The sequence below is a fragment of the Thunnus maccoyii genome, chromosome 19, assembly GCF_910596095.1.
Source record: "Thunnus maccoyii chromosome 19, fThuMac1.1, whole genome shotgun sequence".
Classification (NCBI taxonomy): domain Eukaryota; kingdom Metazoa; phylum Chordata; class Actinopteri; order Scombriformes; family Scombridae; genus Thunnus; species Thunnus maccoyii.
Window position 1 is genome coordinate 19,184,453 of NC_056551.1, and position 19,930 is coordinate 19,204,382.

The 19,930-nt window shown below is 37.9% G+C and overlaps 3 protein-coding genes across 5 annotated transcripts; 1 reads left to right on the top strand and 2 right to left on the bottom strand.

Annotated features, from left to right (window-relative positions):
• On the bottom strand, window positions 1-6,596 carry btc (betacellulin, epidermal growth factor family member). 3 transcript variants are annotated; one of them, XM_042396115.1, is made up of 6 exons: window positions 6,307-6,596; window positions 5,356-5,463; window positions 2,995-3,109; window positions 2,523-2,669; window positions 2,108-2,250; window positions 1-1,968 (listed from the first exon to the last, which is right to left on the bottom strand). In XM_042396115.1, the coding sequence occupies exons 1-5, from the start codon at window positions 6,344-6,346 to the stop codon at window positions 2,109-2,111; spliced, it is 552 nt and encodes a 183-aa protein (XP_042252049.1). In that variant the 5' UTR covers window positions 6,347-6,596; the 3' UTR covers window positions 1-1,968; window position 2,108. The 3 variants fall into 3 exon arrangements, with proteins under 3 accessions (XP_042252049.1, XP_042252048.1, XP_042252050.1); XM_042396114.1 differs by having other exon boundaries at window positions 2,995-3,112; XM_042396116.1 differs by lacking the exon at window positions 5,356-5,463 and having other exon boundaries at window positions 2,995-3,112.
• A 5,518-nt stretch (window positions 6,597-12,114) lies between these two features.
• On the bottom strand, window positions 12,115-14,253 carry gng10 (guanine nucleotide binding protein (G protein), gamma 10). The gene is made up of 3 exons (XM_042395689.1): window positions 13,918-14,253; window positions 12,452-12,588; window positions 12,115-12,349 (listed from the first exon to the last, which is right to left on the bottom strand). Exons 1-2 carry the CDS (start codon window positions 13,996-13,998, stop codon window positions 12,463-12,465), a joined length of 207 nt encoding a protein of 68 aa, XP_042251623.1. The 5' UTR covers window positions 13,999-14,253; the 3' UTR covers window positions 12,115-12,349; window positions 12,452-12,462.
• Window positions 14,254-17,156: 2,903 nt separating this feature from the next.
• Window positions 17,157-19,930, top strand: nxnl2 (nucleoredoxin like 2). Its single transcript, XM_042395418.1, has 2 exons — window positions 17,157-17,788; window positions 19,601-19,930. The coding sequence occupies exons 1-2, from the start codon at window positions 17,487-17,489 to the stop codon at window positions 19,767-19,769; spliced, it is 471 nt and encodes a 156-aa protein (XP_042251352.1). The 5' UTR covers window positions 17,157-17,486; the 3' UTR covers window positions 19,770-19,930.

Genomic DNA, 19,930 nt, shown 5'->3' on the forward strand with positions numbered 1-19,930 from the left:
TATGCTTATTCTTTTACATATAATTTATTCTTAGATAAGAAAGTTGATATGTCTCTTAACGTCTGTGTGCTAATATGAAGTCCCATATTTACAATTTCAAGTGCTGATTTGTGTATTTGGACAAAAAAAAGGATAAATTAAGAAATGGACAGTTAAAAGTGATGCTAAACTAAACAGATTGCAAAATTTACTATACATACTGTGCTGTGTATGAATATAACTTTGCCAAATGTTCAGCCACTTTTCATTGTGGCGCTATCAATCTCCTGTATTTGAATCTTCATATATAAAAGGTTACTCTGTCACACAGACATGTCACTGATATTTAGCAGACTGCACATTTTAAGGAACAACATATGAAACAGTTTGTGAATCAAGGACAAAGCAAGACATGATAATTCCCACCAACAGGATTAAGGCATATTATGTAAGAGGACAATACTGTATTATCGTCACTCTGTCACACTGGAATTTGTCGGCTCCTGCAACATCACACAGCCGACTCCGGCTGGTAATACAGTACCATGGCAACACAACAACACAATACAACTGAAACCAAAGTACAATCGCCTGAGAGGGAGCATAATCATTACTTAATCTGAGTGTGTATGGCGCAGTTGTTTATGTGGGGATATTGTGAATATTGCATGTTTTCAATTAAAAGTTTGGAATTGGAACTGATCATCTGGATGGAGGGTTAGTTTTTGAGAATCAGTGACATTTATCTGTGTGGGAGTGAAAGTCAGCAGAGGTCTTTTGAGCTCATTGGTCTGTGGTGAGATCAAAAATTATATTACACAGTCTTCAGGGAGGTCATGCTGAGTAACATTTTTTAGAAAAAACCATGATAACGTTGAGTAACTTAGTCTTAGTACAGTTATTTTTTTAGCATTTTGTGCTGAATTTTTCTGAAAAATGATAGAAATGGACAGCATGGATTATATTTAAACAGCAGGAGCAGACCTCACTGACTTTAACTCTCTTCATTTTACATTTAGATGCAGACTTAATACACATACAGATACACATTAAACCCAGTGAAAGGCTGGCAGTTTGTCTCATACAGTGGAGCACTTTCACCTCAGTTGAGCCTTCACACACAGGCTCGGCTGTTCTGTCGCTGTAGCTCGGAGGCTGCTCGGCTCCAAATATACAGATCAAAAAAATCCTCCAGCACAAGTTCTCCTTGTCCTCCTCCAAACCTGGGAGTCCAGAACTGCAACCTTTCATATATAGAAGGCTCTTCTTGCATTGCTAATGTTGATGAGTAACAATATTCTGTGTGAGTCTACACAGGGACGTAAAGGATATGAAGGAAGCATAAAGGATGATAACTGCTGATTTTTTTTGATTCTGAAATATCAACACTGTGCATTTGTGAGATTAAAAGCAGCAGTAAACAAAGTATAAACAATATGACATACAAATACAGCATACTGAAACAGTATACTGCAGCTGCTGGTACTCGGCATATATCTATACATTCAACGGATTATTTAGTTAAGAGTTACCCAAAGAGAGCATGGAGTGTAGCATCTTTATACAGTCCCTCTCCTCTCATTTTCCAATGTCTCTGTGTCTCCCAGACACACAGACCAATAATTTTATCAACTGTTATCACCAGCTGCCAGCTGGTGTCACAGCTTTTTCCAACATAGCAACAATTTATTTAGTGCTGTGCATTAAGCAGCTCTAAGTGAAAGGCTACAAGTGCCTGTTGCTTTTTAACAGCGGAAAAAAGCGTCTCTGCTAACATAACGCCTGCTGAACACTGTTCTCCATCTTGTGTTTAGCATAAATCCAGGAAAGCATCTTCTTTGATATTTCAGGCAGGGCTTCCCCCTTTAGTGAAGGGTGCAAACTCCTTTGTGATTGAACACAGCCACACTTCTTCCAGAAATGTCCTTCCTTTGAGCAGGCTTCATTCCTGTCCAGCACAGAGGGGCCTCCTACAGCACATTGCTGTCACTGTGAGACAAAAGGCAGCAGCTGTCATATGAAGGACAAACTCCTTAATGTCTAAACAATCCCTAACAGACTGGTGGATACACACACACTCACACACACACACACACACACACACACACACACACACACACACACACACCTCATACAGTATTAGTGTGTGGTGGCTCTGTCGAGTCTGGCGTTATGGTTGTTCGTGTTTTATCCATCATACTGAGCTTCTCTGTCCCGTTCCTTGGTTCTTCCCTCCGTCTTCCCCTCCGCCGCCAGAGTCTGCACCTACGACTGACAGAGAAACAGCCACACAAATACATATTATGAATATGTAGCATCACTACTTTGGACAGAGTCATGCCAGCTGTTTCCCACTGCTTCCAGTTTTTATGCGAAGCTAAGCTAACTCCAGTTTCCAGCATCATATTTAGCATACAGACATGAGAGTAGTTACAATCTTCTTATTTAACTCTCAGCAAGCAAATGTTGAACTCTTCCTTTTAGTACATTTTCCTACAGTGGGAAATCACTTTTTTTTCCGTCTTTGAAACACAAAGGCTCACTGTGAACAGATGCAGATGAATACAATGAGAAGGATGAGGAACACGAGCCCCGCAATGACGCAGGCAATTATGATTTGTCGTTTCTCTCCTATCCGCCAGTCCAGGTCCACGTATTCACACCTGGAACCAATGAAACCATGCTGACACCTGAGAGGAAGAAGGAAAATAAAGACTTTCATTTTCATATGATTCCATGTGAATTTTCCTGGCACCCACCTGTGCTAGTCTGCTTCTCCTAATATATCACATTTAAAACCCATTATAGTGCAGGAAGGTAACAGGCCATGAAACAACTCTACTGTCTTTCGTTCATCTTTTCTGTTTTCAACTCCTTGTCGATTTCCTCCCTCTTTGTTTCCAAGCTCTTAACTTTGAGTCTCCCCTTGCTGTTCTTTTAACTACTGCACCTGTCTCTTTATATTTCTCAATCATCATACAGTATCTTCATCTTTTAGCAGTAGAAGATTCTCACCTGCAGGACGGTGACTTTTGTTCTTGAATGTAACGACACTCCCCGTGGATGCAGTAGTGCTTGAGGTCCTCTGGACATTTCGAAAAGTGGCCGTTCCACTGCCCCGTATCTATGTCTGCTGGAAATATGAAATGACAACCTTTTACAATTAGTTTCAGAATGACTGTTCAATGTGATTGCATTTGATTATCCATTAAAATTCACAGCATATAAATTTATGAACAGTGAAAGTTTCTTGAGTTAAATGGAATTGTTTGACATTTTGAGAAATAGGTTTATTAGCTTTTTTGTTGAGAGTTAGATGATAAGATTAAACCACTCTCGTACACTATCTGTCAGTTTAATCTTAGGCTACACCCAGCAACCAGTTAGCTTAGCTTAGCACAAACACTGGAAACAGAGGGAAACAGCTAGCCTGGCTCTGATCATTATAAAATCTGTCTACATGCACGTCCAAGGCCTATAAATTATCTCTCTTGGACAAAAAAATAGGTCCAAACATAACTCTAGTAAAACTGCAAATTGTATTTTTACACTTCAGTTTTAATACTAGTTAAACAAACAAGATATAATGTGTTTAGAGGTGCTGGTAAGCATATTTTATTACCTTTGGTCAGAGCCAGGCAAGCCATTTTCCCATTTCCAGTCTTTATGCTAAACTAAGCTAATTACCCGCTGGCTTTTGCCAAATATTTAGCCAACAAGACTTCCAAATTAAATAATCATTGGTCCAGGCTCTTCAGAACATCATATACAAGCATTTTCTGATCTGACGCCCAATCAGCAAAATGAAATCACTGCAACCAGTAGAGGGCTTTGTCACTTCAGTTTAAAAATGTCGTTTCTGGGCATTTGGTGAAATGACTAATAATATTGTTTTCCTGGAAGGACAGTGGTTTCGATGTTTTCATCCAACTCTTGTCAGGAAATCGAATGACCTAATTTCCCAAAATGTTCTGTCAGCTTGCTTCTCTGACCGAAGCCTTCACCTTCTGGTATGACCTGACGTATAAATAGACTGTTTGCAATACGATCTAGTGAGGAAGCCTGATGAATCTGTGCCAGAAAAAGCCTGGTGTCATCAAGTTCTCATTAGCAACTGTATGTGTCTCAAATACAACAATTCTTCACTAAATGAAACACATGCAAAGTTAGGATACAGCTATAGTGCAATACCCACTCTACCTGTACATACACTGTATCTCTGTCTACCCTCCTCTGTCTAGTTTGCTCACACTCACACACTAAAACACACCCTAACACAGCTGCTAGTAGGTCATAATTGTGAACTTCTGACCACCGGTTACACATAATGCTTCTTATACCAGAGGCTGCCGCTATCTTTACTGCACATTCCCATCTTTGAAAATGAGCTTGTAAAAGAATACTGCTGTTCAGGTGACATCAAGGAGAGCACTTCAGTTGTTAGCTGAAACCAGAGAACAGGCTTGCTGCCATGACCTCAGTGCTGAAAAGAAAAATATCCAGTGACAAAGTGTAAAAGAATAGTTTGACATTTTGGGAAATGCTTATGCTTATTATGCTTTCTTGTCTAGAATTCGATGATATCACTCTCTTGTTATTCTGTTAGATAAGAAGATAGAGCCAGCAACTGGTTATCTTAGCATAAAGACTGGAAACAGGGGGACACAGCTAACCTGTCTCTGCAGATAACAAAATCCACCTACCAGCACCTCTAAAGCTCACTTATTTATAGTTATATCTTTTTTGTTTAATCTGCACAAAAAATGAAGTGTGAAAATGACAAATTTTTCGTTTTAGTGTGAGTTACATGCTGTGTTTTCCCTGGTTTCCATTCTTTATGCTAAACTAAGCTAAGTGCCTTCTGGTCCTAGTATTTAATGTACAAACATGAGAGTGGTATTGATCCCCTCATCTAACTCTCAACAAGAAAATGACTAAGTATATTTCCTTAAATGTCAAAGTATTCATTAGAAAAAAGTGAATTTTGATGAAGCAGATCCTTTAAATAACTTGTTAAAGTGAAAAATGTTTGATGTTTTCTCCGGTTGATTCAGTTACTTTGAGAAAACAAAGACAAAAGCAATTATAAGGAAATTAATTGCAAGGTTGTAATTTGTTGATCCTGCCTCCCCCCACACAGAGAAGTTGCTAACAATTTGTCCAGGCCACTGATTAGTACAGGGACTTTAATTACTACTCTGCTCTCCACCTCCTCCACAACTGCCTCCCTATCGCTGTCTCTCTATCTTTCTGGTTTTTCATTTGCCGTTGAGCGTGTTTGCATCCACATCTGCGCCTTCTCTACCTTAAAATCCTTCAAAGCCACCACTTAAGACACCGCAGAGGAGCCGCCCCATGCCTACCTCCCATATCTACCTGTGCAATTGTCTCTGTTGCCATGGTGATGACAGTGGGACACAGTTCGATTGGCAGACTCGTCGGTGGTATTCCACTCTGCCAGGGAGTATTTGCATAAGGCCAGAGCTGCAGCCAGAAACACAAACAAAAGCTGATCACACACACACACATGCACACACACACACACACACACAGATGTACACACTCACAACAAATAGACACACATGCACAATGCTCATACATTTGAGCTCATCTCTCGCCACATCCCACCCACGGGATCTGCTTAAGAGAGCACCATGACAGGGAAAAAATTTGTGAGTAGTTTCTGCGTCATGATGCCAACCAGCCTTATAGGGAAGGAAGAGGAGAGAGTGTTCACGCCCACTTCTGTCTCAGTCGCACTCTTTCAATAACAAACACTTTTACTATTCCAAACAAAAACCATTTTAATTATCCTGTCACTCTCAAAGCAGTTTGATTACATAATGTTAGTGACCTCAAAGATTTTCGAGTAAATTTGGTATCCAAATTTCATATTTCATTCCACATGAGGGAAGCGTGTTTTGACTATGATCAGTAATGACAGGGGGTATATTGCTGGTGTATGGACTCTTCACTCAATTATTAACCAACACTGAAGTCTACTGTACAATTATAGCACAGAAGGGAAAGCACTGTCCTCAAACCTGCTTTGGCTGCCTGACTTTTAAAGCACATGGGTGTGGAAAAGTGCGTCAACAATCAAAACAATATCAAATGACTACATAGAGTGGCATTCTTTTATATGAGCATGATGTCTGCTAAGGAGAAAACATGTATAAAAAATTCAGAAAATTCTTCATAGCATAGCATATTATGCACATCACTCCTGTGTATCTGTCATGGTTTACTAAACTCTTCTTAAGTCACTTTACAAATACAGAGTAGTGAAGGTGGACACTGATTCAAGTAAAAAACTGTAATTCTTACCTGTTACTATTCCTACACAGAGTCTGTACACCTTGGCCATTTCCTCACTTGATAAAAGTGCTCATCCGATACATGAAAGTTCAATCGGATCAGTGGGTCCTAAGAGGTCATTGACCTTTTGAAAAAGGTATGGACAAGCTGTGGAAGTTCCCCAGTGGTGAGTCGAATTGTGGTCCTTCATTGATGGCAGTTGAGTTCATAGTCAGCCGGGAAAGCTTGAGGCTAACCAAAGCACACACGCAGGCCAAAGTGCCTCCATGGAGTGTGACTGGAGTGCACTACAGTGTGTGTGAGAATAGAAAGGGGGTGGCACTGAAACCCAACTCTGCTCTCTGCTCCCCGCCCACACCTTTAAAGGAAAATACCACTCCATTCAAGCTATTCACTTTATTTCCTTGTCAAAGAACAACTGCAGCTTTCCTTTTCTTCTGAATGAAATGTCTGGTGGAGCATGTATTGACAACAATGAATAGTAGCCTGTGTGATAGAAAAGCATTCCTGAATGTGCTAAATTTTCCATTGTGTTGTCCTGAACTTTAAGATGAACATGCTTATTTGGTGACCGGTTGATGTTGAAACCTACAAGGTATTTCTGCTTACAGCTGCAGGGTCTTCAGCTGGGAGCCATCCTTCACCGATGTTTCAGTCCTTTAATCATCTCAGGATGGTAGGGCAGCGGTTAGGCACGTCTCCCTGCCACTCCCTGCAGCTGGATTTAGATTTAATTTTGCAGGTTAAATCCCCAGGACCAACAGAAAGTAGAGAAATGACAAAATCAGATGCCAAAATATCTCTTTTTGGTCTAGACTCATTCCTGCAGGGTATGAATCAACTGGAAGACTGTTTAAATGATGGGTTTACAATTTTTTTTTTAAGTCTGTCTTAAAACAACAGTCAGGTGCCCAAATTAACATTGACACATGTTTTTTTTTTTTTTTTTTGCCATAATCATTCCTTTTGTTCATACTGGCTATTAGAAGATCCCTTCATAATGCACTTACAATGTAAGTGATGGAGGCCAAAATCAACAATCATCCTTCTGTGCAAAAATGTATTTAAAAGTTTATTTGAAGCTAATATGAAGCTTCAGCCATCCAAATGAGTCAAATCAAGTAGATATCTTTCAACGGTACAGTCTTTTTAGTGCCAAAGTCCCTCTTTTTGTTACTATACTGCCATCGCAGCTCAACAAGGAAACACTGTCTGAGGAAACACAAAGATACTAACAAGATTGTAATTGTGGCAGATATCCACCTGATATGACTAACTCAGACTGCTGAAGCCTCATATAAGCATCAGATAAACTTTTAAAGCAACATTATGCAACTATTTTACCTTGAAATAACAGCTTCAAAATAATTTTGATGGTACACTGACTTGTGATAAGGAGAAGGGCGCCTCTTTCATTCCTACTCTGCGCCCTGAACGCCTGTTCTTGTACTATGTAACTTGAGTTGAGCGAGTACGATCACCTGCGAGAAGTAGTAACTTAAGTTACATGGATGTAACTCCATTCACATTAAAGGCTTTCCGCTGAAATTAATGGAAGGCTTTTATTGTGAAAAACTTCGTTAGCAGTGCTATTCTTCACTAAAAACAAATTGACACAACAAGATTTGGAGACGACATGTTCTTAGTGCATTTTCAGTAGTAATTTAAGGAAGCTTAAAAAACTTATTTTACCTTCCAGCGAGGGTCCTGCACTATTGTAATGTGAGGGAACACTATTTGAAGGGGGACAGACTTCAACACTGTTGTGACATCCCTCGCTGTGCTTCTGACTGATCTTATTTCCTGGATTGTCAACATCTGAACCCACAGCAGCTAAAACGCAGTTGCTAACAGCCATTAGCTGTTATACTGAGTGACTTACGTTACGATCCACATCATCTTAACACACTGCGGAAAATACAGTCAGGTGGCTGCTAGTATGTATCTTGGTTCTGTTGATAACAATTGGAGAGATAACAAGTGATTGTAATTCACCAAAGACCCACCTGCACATACTCATAGAAATTTTTTCATCAGCAGTAACTTAACAAGGGTCCGATACAGCTGAAAACAATCAGGAAACAGTAAAATAAGGCTGATATCTGAAAGTACAAACATAGATTAGCATCCTGTAATTACCATTTGTGGCAGCAAAGGCCACTTTTGCTACTTCTCCGCAGATGTTACATAGTCATACTTTAAATGCATTTTTGTACAAAATGACTGTGTGGACACACTGTGGATTTTGGCCCCCATCACTTACATTGAAAGCGCATTTGAAGGGGATCTTTTAATAGCCAGTATGAACAGGAGGAATGATTACAGCAAGGAAAACCTCTTTCAGTGTTTTATATGGGCACCGGACTGTTGTATTAAGACAGACAGAAAAATTGTGAACCTGTCCTTTAATATGAAAGTTCAAATGGCCACCACTAATTGTGTAGTATTTCCTTTTCATGCTACTTTATATGTCTATTGTACTTTTTACTCCACTATATTTATCTGACAGCTGTGGTTACTTGTTTTACAGATTAAGAATTTACAAATAAAACATCTGATGATCATATAAAACAGTATAGATTGTTACAGATTAAACTATTTAACAGTGTAAAAATAAACACTTAAAACTACCTCCACCTTGTGTAACACAGGGGTCATTTTTCTTTTCTTTTCGATACTTTATATATTATTTATATTTTGCAAATAATACCTAATTTACCTAAATAACGTCGTCAATGCAGGACTTTGGCTTTAATATATAAGTAAATGAGCATTTCTACTTTATGGTATTTCTACTTTTACTGAAGTAAAGACTCTAAATACTTCTTCCACCACTGGTGATATCCAATCATCAGAAATACTGCTTTGGGAGAAATGAAAGGTGATAATTTTTGTGCTCTAAACATGACCAGCAGATGGCATAAGTTCTCCTAAACAAGTAAATATGTGCTTTCAACATGTATGACACTTTCAATTTACCTTCAGGTCAGCAACAAAACATGTACTGTAACAGCATATAACTATTGCATTTAAAGTCATAGTTAATAACTGAACCAGCTTCTCTCTGCCTCTCTCATGCCTTTTCTATGATTAAATCTACATGTGAGAAACCGGCAGCCCGTTTGGAAAAGGGAAAAGATCAAAAAGAACATGAAAAAGAGAAACACTGTGTGCATGCTGTATCAAAAGCATCAAGCTGTGCTTGATTTTGTTTAACATGCACTTGCAAAAGAGAAAATTTCTCAGAGAGCAACTGGAACCAAAATGTAGTTTTCTAGATTTATATCTATCTATACAGCTGATTACACACATTCAACCCTTGTGAGCTGTCTAGTATCACTGCACAGACAGATCTTTTTCTTGATGGCTCAGAGGGAGACATTCAACAAACATCCAGATATAATCTCCAGCCCACAGCTCACATCATAAACTATTGAACCACCACTATAGCATGGAGGTTTAATGGATCAAGGTGCATTATCTGTTCTTTTTTTTATTGTGTTCCATTATAAGAGAATATGATTGTGAGGCTGGTGTAAGAGGATAGTTTGCCCGCTTGTAGTTGATTGAAAGTTTCAAGTGTCATCACAGACTGCAGCCAGCAGTGAGGTGGTCAGAAGTGTGATCTGTTGCACCTGTAACCACACCTAACAGTGATGTCACAGTGTACTGACACACCCTGGACTACACTGCTACATCAGTGCAGCAAGACAATAGTCCGTTCACACATACAATAGAAAGTAGTAATCAGTCTCTGGCCTCTTATAAATCTGTAGTTCTGTGTGTGTGTTGCGTAATTTACATACTCTGCTCGAACTTTTCTGACGTAGCTGCCGTACCAATGAACCAACAATGTTGGCGATTTCTTTTCACACATTGTCATTTTTTTACCAATCTTGGTAGCTTGTTAAATACATGTTGTAGAGAGACCACAACGATCAGCTTTTCCTCCTTTTTGTTTCAAGTTATTTCATGTAGTGGAGTAGTAAACAACTCTGTGTCTATGTTTCCACAGGAATCAAAACTAGCACGATTGGCTCACACTGCTTTAGAGGACATTTGCATAAAGTTAACCTTTCTCAACTTTTCCCTGTATTTTTTGTTATTCATGGTGGCACCTGCCCCATCTCGTTAATTTACTGTTAACAAAGTGAAAAATTAATGACTTGAAGTGACAAGTGGGTGTAAAACACTGTGTAAAGTTCCATTGAACAACTGTTTGGATATTTTTAACACTAAACCTGAATTTTCATGTAATGTAAAAGGTTTGTTTTGGAAAAATAGCAAAGTACAAATGGCTTTAACTAAATGTTTTAAAGATTTTTAAAATACATGTATATCCTGACATTCTGAGATGCATCTGAGACATGTAAATGCGGATATGGTTAATAAAACATTGATATAAATAATAGACTTTTCATTCATTTAATTTAATTTTCATTCCACCTGAGGGGTTTAAATCATCATGGACTCATTGCTTACTAAAGGTTTACTATATGAACGCCCACTGAAATGATTTAAAAGAGTGCAAATCATGTTAATATACCATGTGCATCTTAAATAGAGGTTTTGGTATCTTCAGAAATATGTTAATATTACATGAAATACTTTGTTTTAAAATGAACTTTGCAAATGTATTCTTCAATTCCACTTTAAACTAATAATACAATTTAAAACTAAATATTATCAAGCACATGTAGAAATATACCCCAGATTAGTACATTATGAATAAATATACCAGGATGTATTGTCTGTTTGTCTGTTTAGGTTGTATAACTTTCAGAAATATTCTAAAACATTGAAGGTACATTACACATGACTTATGTTCAGATTAAAAGTAAGACCAGAAGTGGAAAATCTATTTTGTGGCTCTAAAAATAATCTACTGACTTTTTGAAAATGGACTTTGTCACTCTTGATTTGTTTTTCTTCTGTCAATCTCATGCATTTTGCAAATTTGGGGTTCAAAATTATACAATATTGATGTTCACATGTGAATCAGCTTCACATTATTCTCTGGTTTCTGTCTTTTCAGACACAGATAGTGTTCATTTTCAGCCCTCCGTTCTGTTTTACATCACATAAAAATATTTCTGCTCAACTCTCAAGCAAGGAGAGTCAAAATAGAGGATCCCCACAGTGCACATACGGTATTTTTGAACAAAGGTTGTTAAGAGAGGAGGCATCACAACGCGGAGACTATTGAGACGCGTCCAAGAACATTGTACCAAGAGGAAAAGGAAGTGACAAAGCAGAGAGCTGTCTCATGACTGGCTAGACCTCTGTTAGGCTGATCTAGACTGTTTCTGAGGAAACTGTCTACATCTTCAAATATCTATGTTTTAACTTCCATTTTACACAATATATACAAATAAATAAATTAAATGGATACTGATTTATGTGACTAAACACGCTTAAATAAAATAGAAAACATGATTCATAAAATCCAATCTCTACGTCATGGCGATTCATATTTTATTCCTAATCTAGCATAGTTTTGATCTTGTAAATACGTTAAAAGATCTCTAAAAACCTCAAAGACTGAGTGAGACGTAAAACTCTGTCGAGTGTCTTTGCAGTTTTGAACAGGAAGACCCAGTTTCCTCTCTCTGCCCGTGCTCCTAACTTAGACTGAACATCAGGAAGCTCCGACGCTGTGAGATTCCAAGGGATAATTTAGAGCCTGGCCATAAACATCCGCTTAGTATAATCCATAGACAATCCCTATATATCTCTGACACTGTCCACTGTATAACACAAAGATCACACTTAAAGAATTAGCTTTCAAACTTTATTTAAATAAAAACTAAGATGGAGTAGGTTTATATAACACCCTTTAATGTTTTTTTTTTTTTTAAAAAGCCTTGATCAAAATATAAAAATTTGTATGGCTATACAGTAATGTAGTAACAGATTTTAGTTACAACAAATATTCGTCAATTCTTATGTATTTCTCAAAAAACATTAACGTAGAATCTTATAGTATGTAAAAAATGCAGCAGAATTCTTCAGCGAGATGCCACAGTGCCAATTGTGTCCATTCCTTCTTCCTCTGCAAAAAAGTGCAAATGTTTTTATTCTCCTATTGAAATTCTTCCCCCAAAACACATCCACAGTAGGTGTTACTTACAATTACAATTAATTGGACTCTGACCTTCTTTGGCTTCACACTACAGCACATGAACGTGGTTCTCTGAAGGGGTTGCTGCCTGTGGGGACTCCGACCAGCAGGGCGTCCTTGCCTGCGTTCTGCAGACAGTACTGCTGGAGCTCTGCAGCAGCCTGGGACACCTGGGGGCACAAACGCAGAAATATACATTATACTGTATGTATATACTTTCTCTTTTACAGGGAGAATGCAAATTTATCACTGTTAATGTGCCAGTGTTTTCAACTGTTGTACCTTGGCCAGACATAAAATTTGCATTTAAAATGACAATAAAACAAACAATATGTAAATTTATAACAGATGAGAGCAGACAAAAATATGGAGCTGCTGAGAATAAAAAGTTAAAAAGAACAAGGAGTAAGGCAAACATGCAGTGTAGGAAATGTACAGTACAATGTAAGCAATATATACAACATTTTCACACATGAAACATATAAATTAGCCAGTTAATTGGAGAAAAAAGGCCTTTTATCAGGTTAAGCTATAGATATGTAACAGTTCTTTATCATGAACATTTCATTTGGAATATTTTGGGGGTTTTCCCCCCCTTTGTCCATGTTTTTCCATATATATCACCGGAAAAGATACATGTTTTGTAAAATAGTGCTGTCTAATGGAATGGGCCAGAAACTTGCCATGACACAGAAGGAAAAATAAAACTATACAAAACAAAAAAAAATGTTGAGCAGACAATCGATGCACGCAGAGACTTAAGCAGCATCTCCGCTTCCAAGAAATACGTAAGAATACATCCTAGCTCAGCCAGCAACTTTTGATTAGTCTATTGTGTCCAGTATGACAATATTTATGTTCACATCACCTTTAGTTACTGTTTAATACGATACTTTTATAGGCATCCTGCTTTTATGACGTATTTTAAGGGTGTGGACCCCAGTAACACTAGCAACCAGATATAAATACATAAACAAACAGTTAAAACATGACAACATTACATTACAGATAAAACCATCAAGATAGTAGTAGTCTGAAAAGGATAAGAGACAATATCTTAATACACAAAACACATTCTAACTTTGCTGAAACAGCCTGACTGACTGCAAATATTTAGACTATCTGTGACGTGTATTAAACTTCTTGTGAAGTATGTTTTGTGTTCTACAAACATCTTAATCTGTAATTATCACCTTTTGATGTGTCAAAATACACGTGGAGAGCATACAACTGTTTTAAGTACAACACAAATATAATGCGCATAATGTGTGGGCTAATATAATTAAAGCAGTAGAACAAAACAAATGAGACTTTATAAGACAATATGACCGCGCTAAGTAGTACGTGGCTTATATACTGTTTAAAATGAAAGCATTCAGTCATACTGTAATGTTTTTCATGGGTGACAGTTTATAGATACAACAAATTCAACCTCAAACTCTCACATTCTTTAAAGATATGAGCATGTTCCACCCTCTGTTTTTATTTCTTTCCTTTACCTTGATTCTCTCCACACTGGCCTCGAGCTTCAGTTGTTCTACCAGCCGCCGCATGTTGGATAAATTGGAATTAGAGGTCATCTTGGTGGAAATTGTTTTTGGGAAATAAGAATTCCTTGTAAAAAAAAGAGTCCCTTCAGTCCTTCAGCGTGGTAGCTGACTCCACTAATGGGCAGCAAATGCTTGCCAAGACAGAGTGGCCGAGTTTCTTTCCAAATGCCCTCAGTCCACTCCACTAAAGAAGCAAGGAGAGAGAGAAGCACACTGACCTCCACATGTGCTTGATAGGCACACTTTAAAGATTGTGTTAGTCCTGTTTTCTTAATGAGAAATGAGACAGAGGACTGGACTCAGATATGTTAGACACCAAGCATGTCAAAACACATAGTGTGGATTAGTGGCTATTTTATCACCATGCTTGCTTTGCAATGCAAAACATTTAAATCTTGCATATTTAGTACTTTGCATACACACACACACACACACACACACACACACACACACACACACACACACACACACACACACACACACATACTTGCTCCAAAGGACATAGGACAGGAAAAGTGTTGAACTTATTGAGGATGCTTATGGTTTAATTTTTGGTTGGATGCATCAAATTATTTTTATTTTTATTTTGGCAAAATTATTTTTTAAATCAGGGAAGAAATATACATTTTCATAAACTTTAAACTAGTGTACACACTTTGAACTTCATTGCGAACAGCTATTTAATAAAACATTTTGCACTTCAGTATTTATCTTTTCCTTTATGTCAACCCAGCAGCCGCAACAGGAAATATGTTTTCATCAGCAGTAACTTAACGCGGCGCTGATATGGCTGACAGCGATCAGGAAACAGTAAAATAAAGCTGATATCTGAGAGTACAAACGGAAACATTCAGTTAGATGCCGCAGAAGTACTGAGAGCTGAACACACAGAGACTTTTAAAATGTCTTTCTCTCTGGTCTCCAGCACAGACATGAGTTGAGTCTCACAACACAACTTGTTTGAGGGGGAGAAGCAGGGAGATGAGGGGTTGTCATGGGTTGGCTGCGGTTAGCAAAACATCACCTGCAACTTGCTTGGAAGCAGGTCGGGCACGCTTTGGCTTGACTCTGGAGATGGTCCATCTCGGGTGCGACTTGGCACAACTCGGCACATTTAAATTGGTTATGGACACGCAAATCAACAGGACACGGTTGGACTTGGCACGGCCAAAAGTGCCAATAGAAAAACACTATTGGAAGAGGGGGGGGTATTCAGTTTGTTGCAATCTGCAACCTCATCGCTAGATGCCACTATCCTACACACTGAACCTTTAAGTGTGTGGGCAGCACACAAAAGCATACAGTGTATGACTTGCCACCTTGCCTCTGGGACTATCCTCATAATTGTAAGACTGACACTCACTGTGGTCACTGACAACACTATTGGTGCGTTCCACTTCAGCCCTAGTGCATCCTATTTTGCACCGGTGTTCCTAATAAAGTACTCCGTCAGTGTATGTGTATGTATAAAATCATTTAAAATTTCCGGAGATAAATGAAGTGGCCTGTCTGGTATGAATATCACATGGTGTTAAATTTTTCTGTATTACAGCTGCAGTTAATATTAATAGCTAATTTGTTCTATGTGTTTATTTTATGTAGTTTTTTTTATGTATGGCCAGCCCGGTGGAGGCATAGGGGTAATAAGAGGAAAAAGACATTGGGTAGGGGTGGAGGCTGAGCTCTGCAGAACTCTTCTAGTATCCTTGTGATATACGGTAATATGAATATATCCTGTGCAACATAAAATTTCCACGTGAAACACATCGTATGCATCGAGGTAGTCAATGGACATTGGGTAGGAGTGGATGGGGAAACTGGATAGATAGAAGAAGATGAAGAAAAGGTTATTATCACTGTCTATCTAAAGGTTCACTTTCTTAAAGTGGAGCAAGACTGCCATACCACTCAAAGCTTGTGACAGGTGAGAAACATATATACAGTACACACCATATTGCCCACATACGCAGGTGATTCAGTCTTTACAAAAAAGGCACCTGGACTTCCTTTTTTAGTCACCAGCACTTAATTAGGAAGCTTCTAAATCAACATTGAATAGAACTGACATTTATAATGTGTACTGTAATTTATGGACATGTAATGATGACATTACGTGTCCATTCTCTCTTCTTTTAATCTCTGTTTAAACTCTCCCTGTGACCATGAATAGTATGAACGGTTTACAAAATTCAGAGATAAACAGATACATTCTGTTTTCCACATATGGTAAAATAATTGTATCCTCAGAGACTTTTTATCCTGCACATCACAAATCTCCTTGTTTGGCTGCTTAGCGCTGGAGGTCACTGAGTTTGCCTCCCCCAGAGCTGAGAAAGACCAGGCCTGGTGTGATGGGTTCTTTAGCCAGTGCTCCATATCCATTGCTGAATGTATGCATTGCATTTAGAAACTCATTCACATGGTCACCTTTATAAAACACTATACTGAAATACTAATGTGTCTTGATGATAATAAACCACTGAAAGAGTTCCTACTGAAAATTACTTGTTGAAAGAGTGAACCAAGCAACAAGTTTGAATGCACACATGTGCTATAACGTTACATGGATCTGCTTCTGTCAGTCTGTCATTAATTAAGTTCTTTTTTTTGATAAGACATTAGAAGACATTACAATAATTTAAAGGAGTACTCCCATGAAAACCTATACTTTGGTATCAAAGACCATGTAAGCTTGAGAGGCAGCTTGAAAATGTTGTAACTTGCTCCTACATAATGGATCTTTCTGTTACAATCAATACCAGTTGGTATCCAATTTCCATAGAAACTTTGAAAAGCATGATGAACTTCTGAATTGTCCATCCATATGCTCAGTATTTATTTATTTTTTAGTTATTATTGTTTTTGTATTTTGATTTATGACAAGTGGCTGCTGTAAAACTTAAATTTCATTTGGGATTAATAGAGTTCTCTATTTATTTGAACAATTTAACACGTTTCTATACATTCCTAAGCATACTTACAACTTTGGACAAATAAATAAAAATATTTTGTTCTCCATTTGTTTGTTACTGCAGTAACAGAATCTAATTTGCAGCCAAAAATATATAAATATATATTCAGGCAGAACTTCAATTGCATTTCAATAAATGCTGTCCTGTCTGTTCTGCGCATGCGCCAGTCTGGGTCGCTACCTGCCTGAAAGTGTTGTGAGACGTCGTGTTGTTGCTGCTGAACTGGAAATTACTAGCTTAGAAGCAGCGTTTGAATGCACCTTTGGCCCCTCTGAAACCCACGTGGCTAATGAACTACAACATTGTCTCCTCGTGTCCTCATTGGTCCGCAGGTGATTACCGGGATTGGCTGTCAGTAAGTAGCTTTTACAGAAAGGTAAACATTTCAGGAAAGTAGGACCTTCTTCTTCAGAGAACCAACACTTCTGAACAACAGAGAGGAGTCGAAAGTGGCCAACGTGAGGAAATATGAGCTAAAACGACACTTTGAGCTGTTTAACATCCCTTTAAATTAAGTTGCAAGTGTGCGTGAGAGTTTTTGCAGACATGGTAGAGGTGTTTTCCGGGCGGACTCTCGTGAATAAAGACGGGGATTTTGTCGACCCCGAGGAGGCGTTGAGGAACAAAGTGGTGGGAATCTACTTTTCTGCAGGATGGTGTCCGCCTTGTCGAGACTTCACACCCATCCTGTGTGATTTCTATACGGAGCTGGTGGAGGAGGGTGAGCCTCCTGCTCAGTTTGAAATAGTTTTTGTCTCCTCTGACAAGTCGACTGAGGACATGGTTGAATATTATCATGATATGCACGGAGACTGGCTGGCTCTACCTTGGACGGATGATTACAAACAGTAAGCATCAAATCTTAAAGAAAAGTCAATGAAAAAATGGTTATTTAACTTTAAAAAGCGTGTGAATATTAACCTTAGCGCGTACATATCTTGCACTAACATTTTGAGCTCAACATTATATGTCAAAACGAAGTTAGCTGCACTAATTAGTGCTTTATTGGGCTTTAACATAATTATCTATAGAGCTTATTAGGCTGTGCTCCTGCTTATGTAAAATACTTTTGAGGGTGACCCTCTCAGGGATTAGTTTCGCTTTAAATACAGACTTACAAACTTCCTCTTACAGCTGAGCCTGGCAGACTTTAAGAGTGAACTGTTCCGTTTTTAATTAATGCACCTTGATCTGCTATTTATTAACTGTTTTGTTTGATTTTCATAGTTTTTGTCTTTGAATGTTCAGATCTAGGACTGCGGCTAACCATTATTCCCATTATCGATTAATCTGCCAATCAGAGCTGCAACGATTAATCAGTCAATTAGTCGATCGACAGAAAATTAATCACCAGCTATTTTGATAATCATTTAATCGTTTTGAGTCTTTTTTTTAACAAAATAATTGTACAATTCTCTTGTTGCAGCTTCTTAAATGTGACTATTATCTGATTTCTTTAGTCTTCTATGATAGTAAACTGAATAAGGTTGCACTTCAGGTTTTGGGAAACATATTTATATATATTAAATGTAAAAATAACCGACAGATTAATTGACAAGGAAAATAATCATTAGTTGCAGCCCTATTGCTGATCTTTTTCTCAATGAATCATTTAGTCTATGAAAAAATGGCATTCACAGTTTCTCAGAGGCCACAGTAATGTCTTCATTTTACTTGTTTCGTCTGACTTGGAGCCTAAAATGTTTAATTTACTGTCATATGTGATGAGGGAAAAACAGCAAATCATCACATTTGAGAAGCCGGAAACAAAGAATATTTGGCATTTTTGCTTGAAAAATAACTAAAATGATTAATTGATTATCAAAATAGTTGCAGCTCCATTCAGGTCCCACGTTGGATTTAATCTTTTGTTTTGATTTTCCTCTATCTTGTGTGTTGTGAATATTTTGTACAAGTGTGTTACACATGTATGTTATTTAGGACAGACTCAAATCCAGTCTGTATCTATAGATGTGTAGTAGCCAGTTCTTGTACTCTTATATAGACATTATCAACAGGTCAAGAATACATATACATATTAAAGTATCAATACAGTGAAGGTCAATAAAAGTTTTATTTAGGCAGAGGTACAGACTTATTACTTGTTAAATGTACTTAAAGTAGTTAGTCTGCTGATTATTTTCTCAACTAATTGACTCACATTTTGGTCTATAAAATGTCACAGAATAGCAAAAAACGTGATGACATCTTCAGATGTCTCGTTTTATCCGACCAACAGTCCAAAACTCAAAAATATTCTGTTACAAATGACAGATCACAAAGAGCAGCAACACATCCTCCAAATCTGAGAAGCTACAACCAGTCAACTTTTGGCTTCTGTTGATCAACTAAGTTTTGTATGTCTCAAATATTAACCTGTAAAGCATCTTGTAGCTTTAGTTGTTAGATAAATGTAGTGAAGAGAACAACGTTTCACTCTGAAGTCAAATAGAAGTATAAAAGAAGTATCTCAAATGTGTGTTTAAGCACTATACTTGTGTAAATGTAGTTTTTTTATATTCCACCACTGTCAAATTTATTGCAAGTATAAAAGTAACGCTGGCTGGTTTAATGTATTAGTAGCTATAGCAGTATAATGACATTGGTATATTAAAAGCTATATTAACGTCTTTGTCATCTTTCTTTCATCTGTCTGGCAGCGAGTTGAAGCAGCGCTACAAGATCACCGCAGTGCCCAAACTGGTGATAGTGAAGGAGAACGGCGACGTGATCACAGACAAGGGCAGGAAACAGATCCGAGACCGAGGCCTGGCCTGCTTCAGGACCTGGCTGGACGCTGCAGAGATCTTCCAGAACTTTAAGGGTTAGAAAACGACAGCAAAAAAAATGAGAGATGAACAAAACCAAAGTAAAAACCTTTCTATGTTCACTTTAGTTCATTAAGATGATTCTGAAGGGTCACAAGATGATTTAAACGGATATAAATGAACAAATTATATTTCTGTTACACAAACTCTTGTTTATTTATT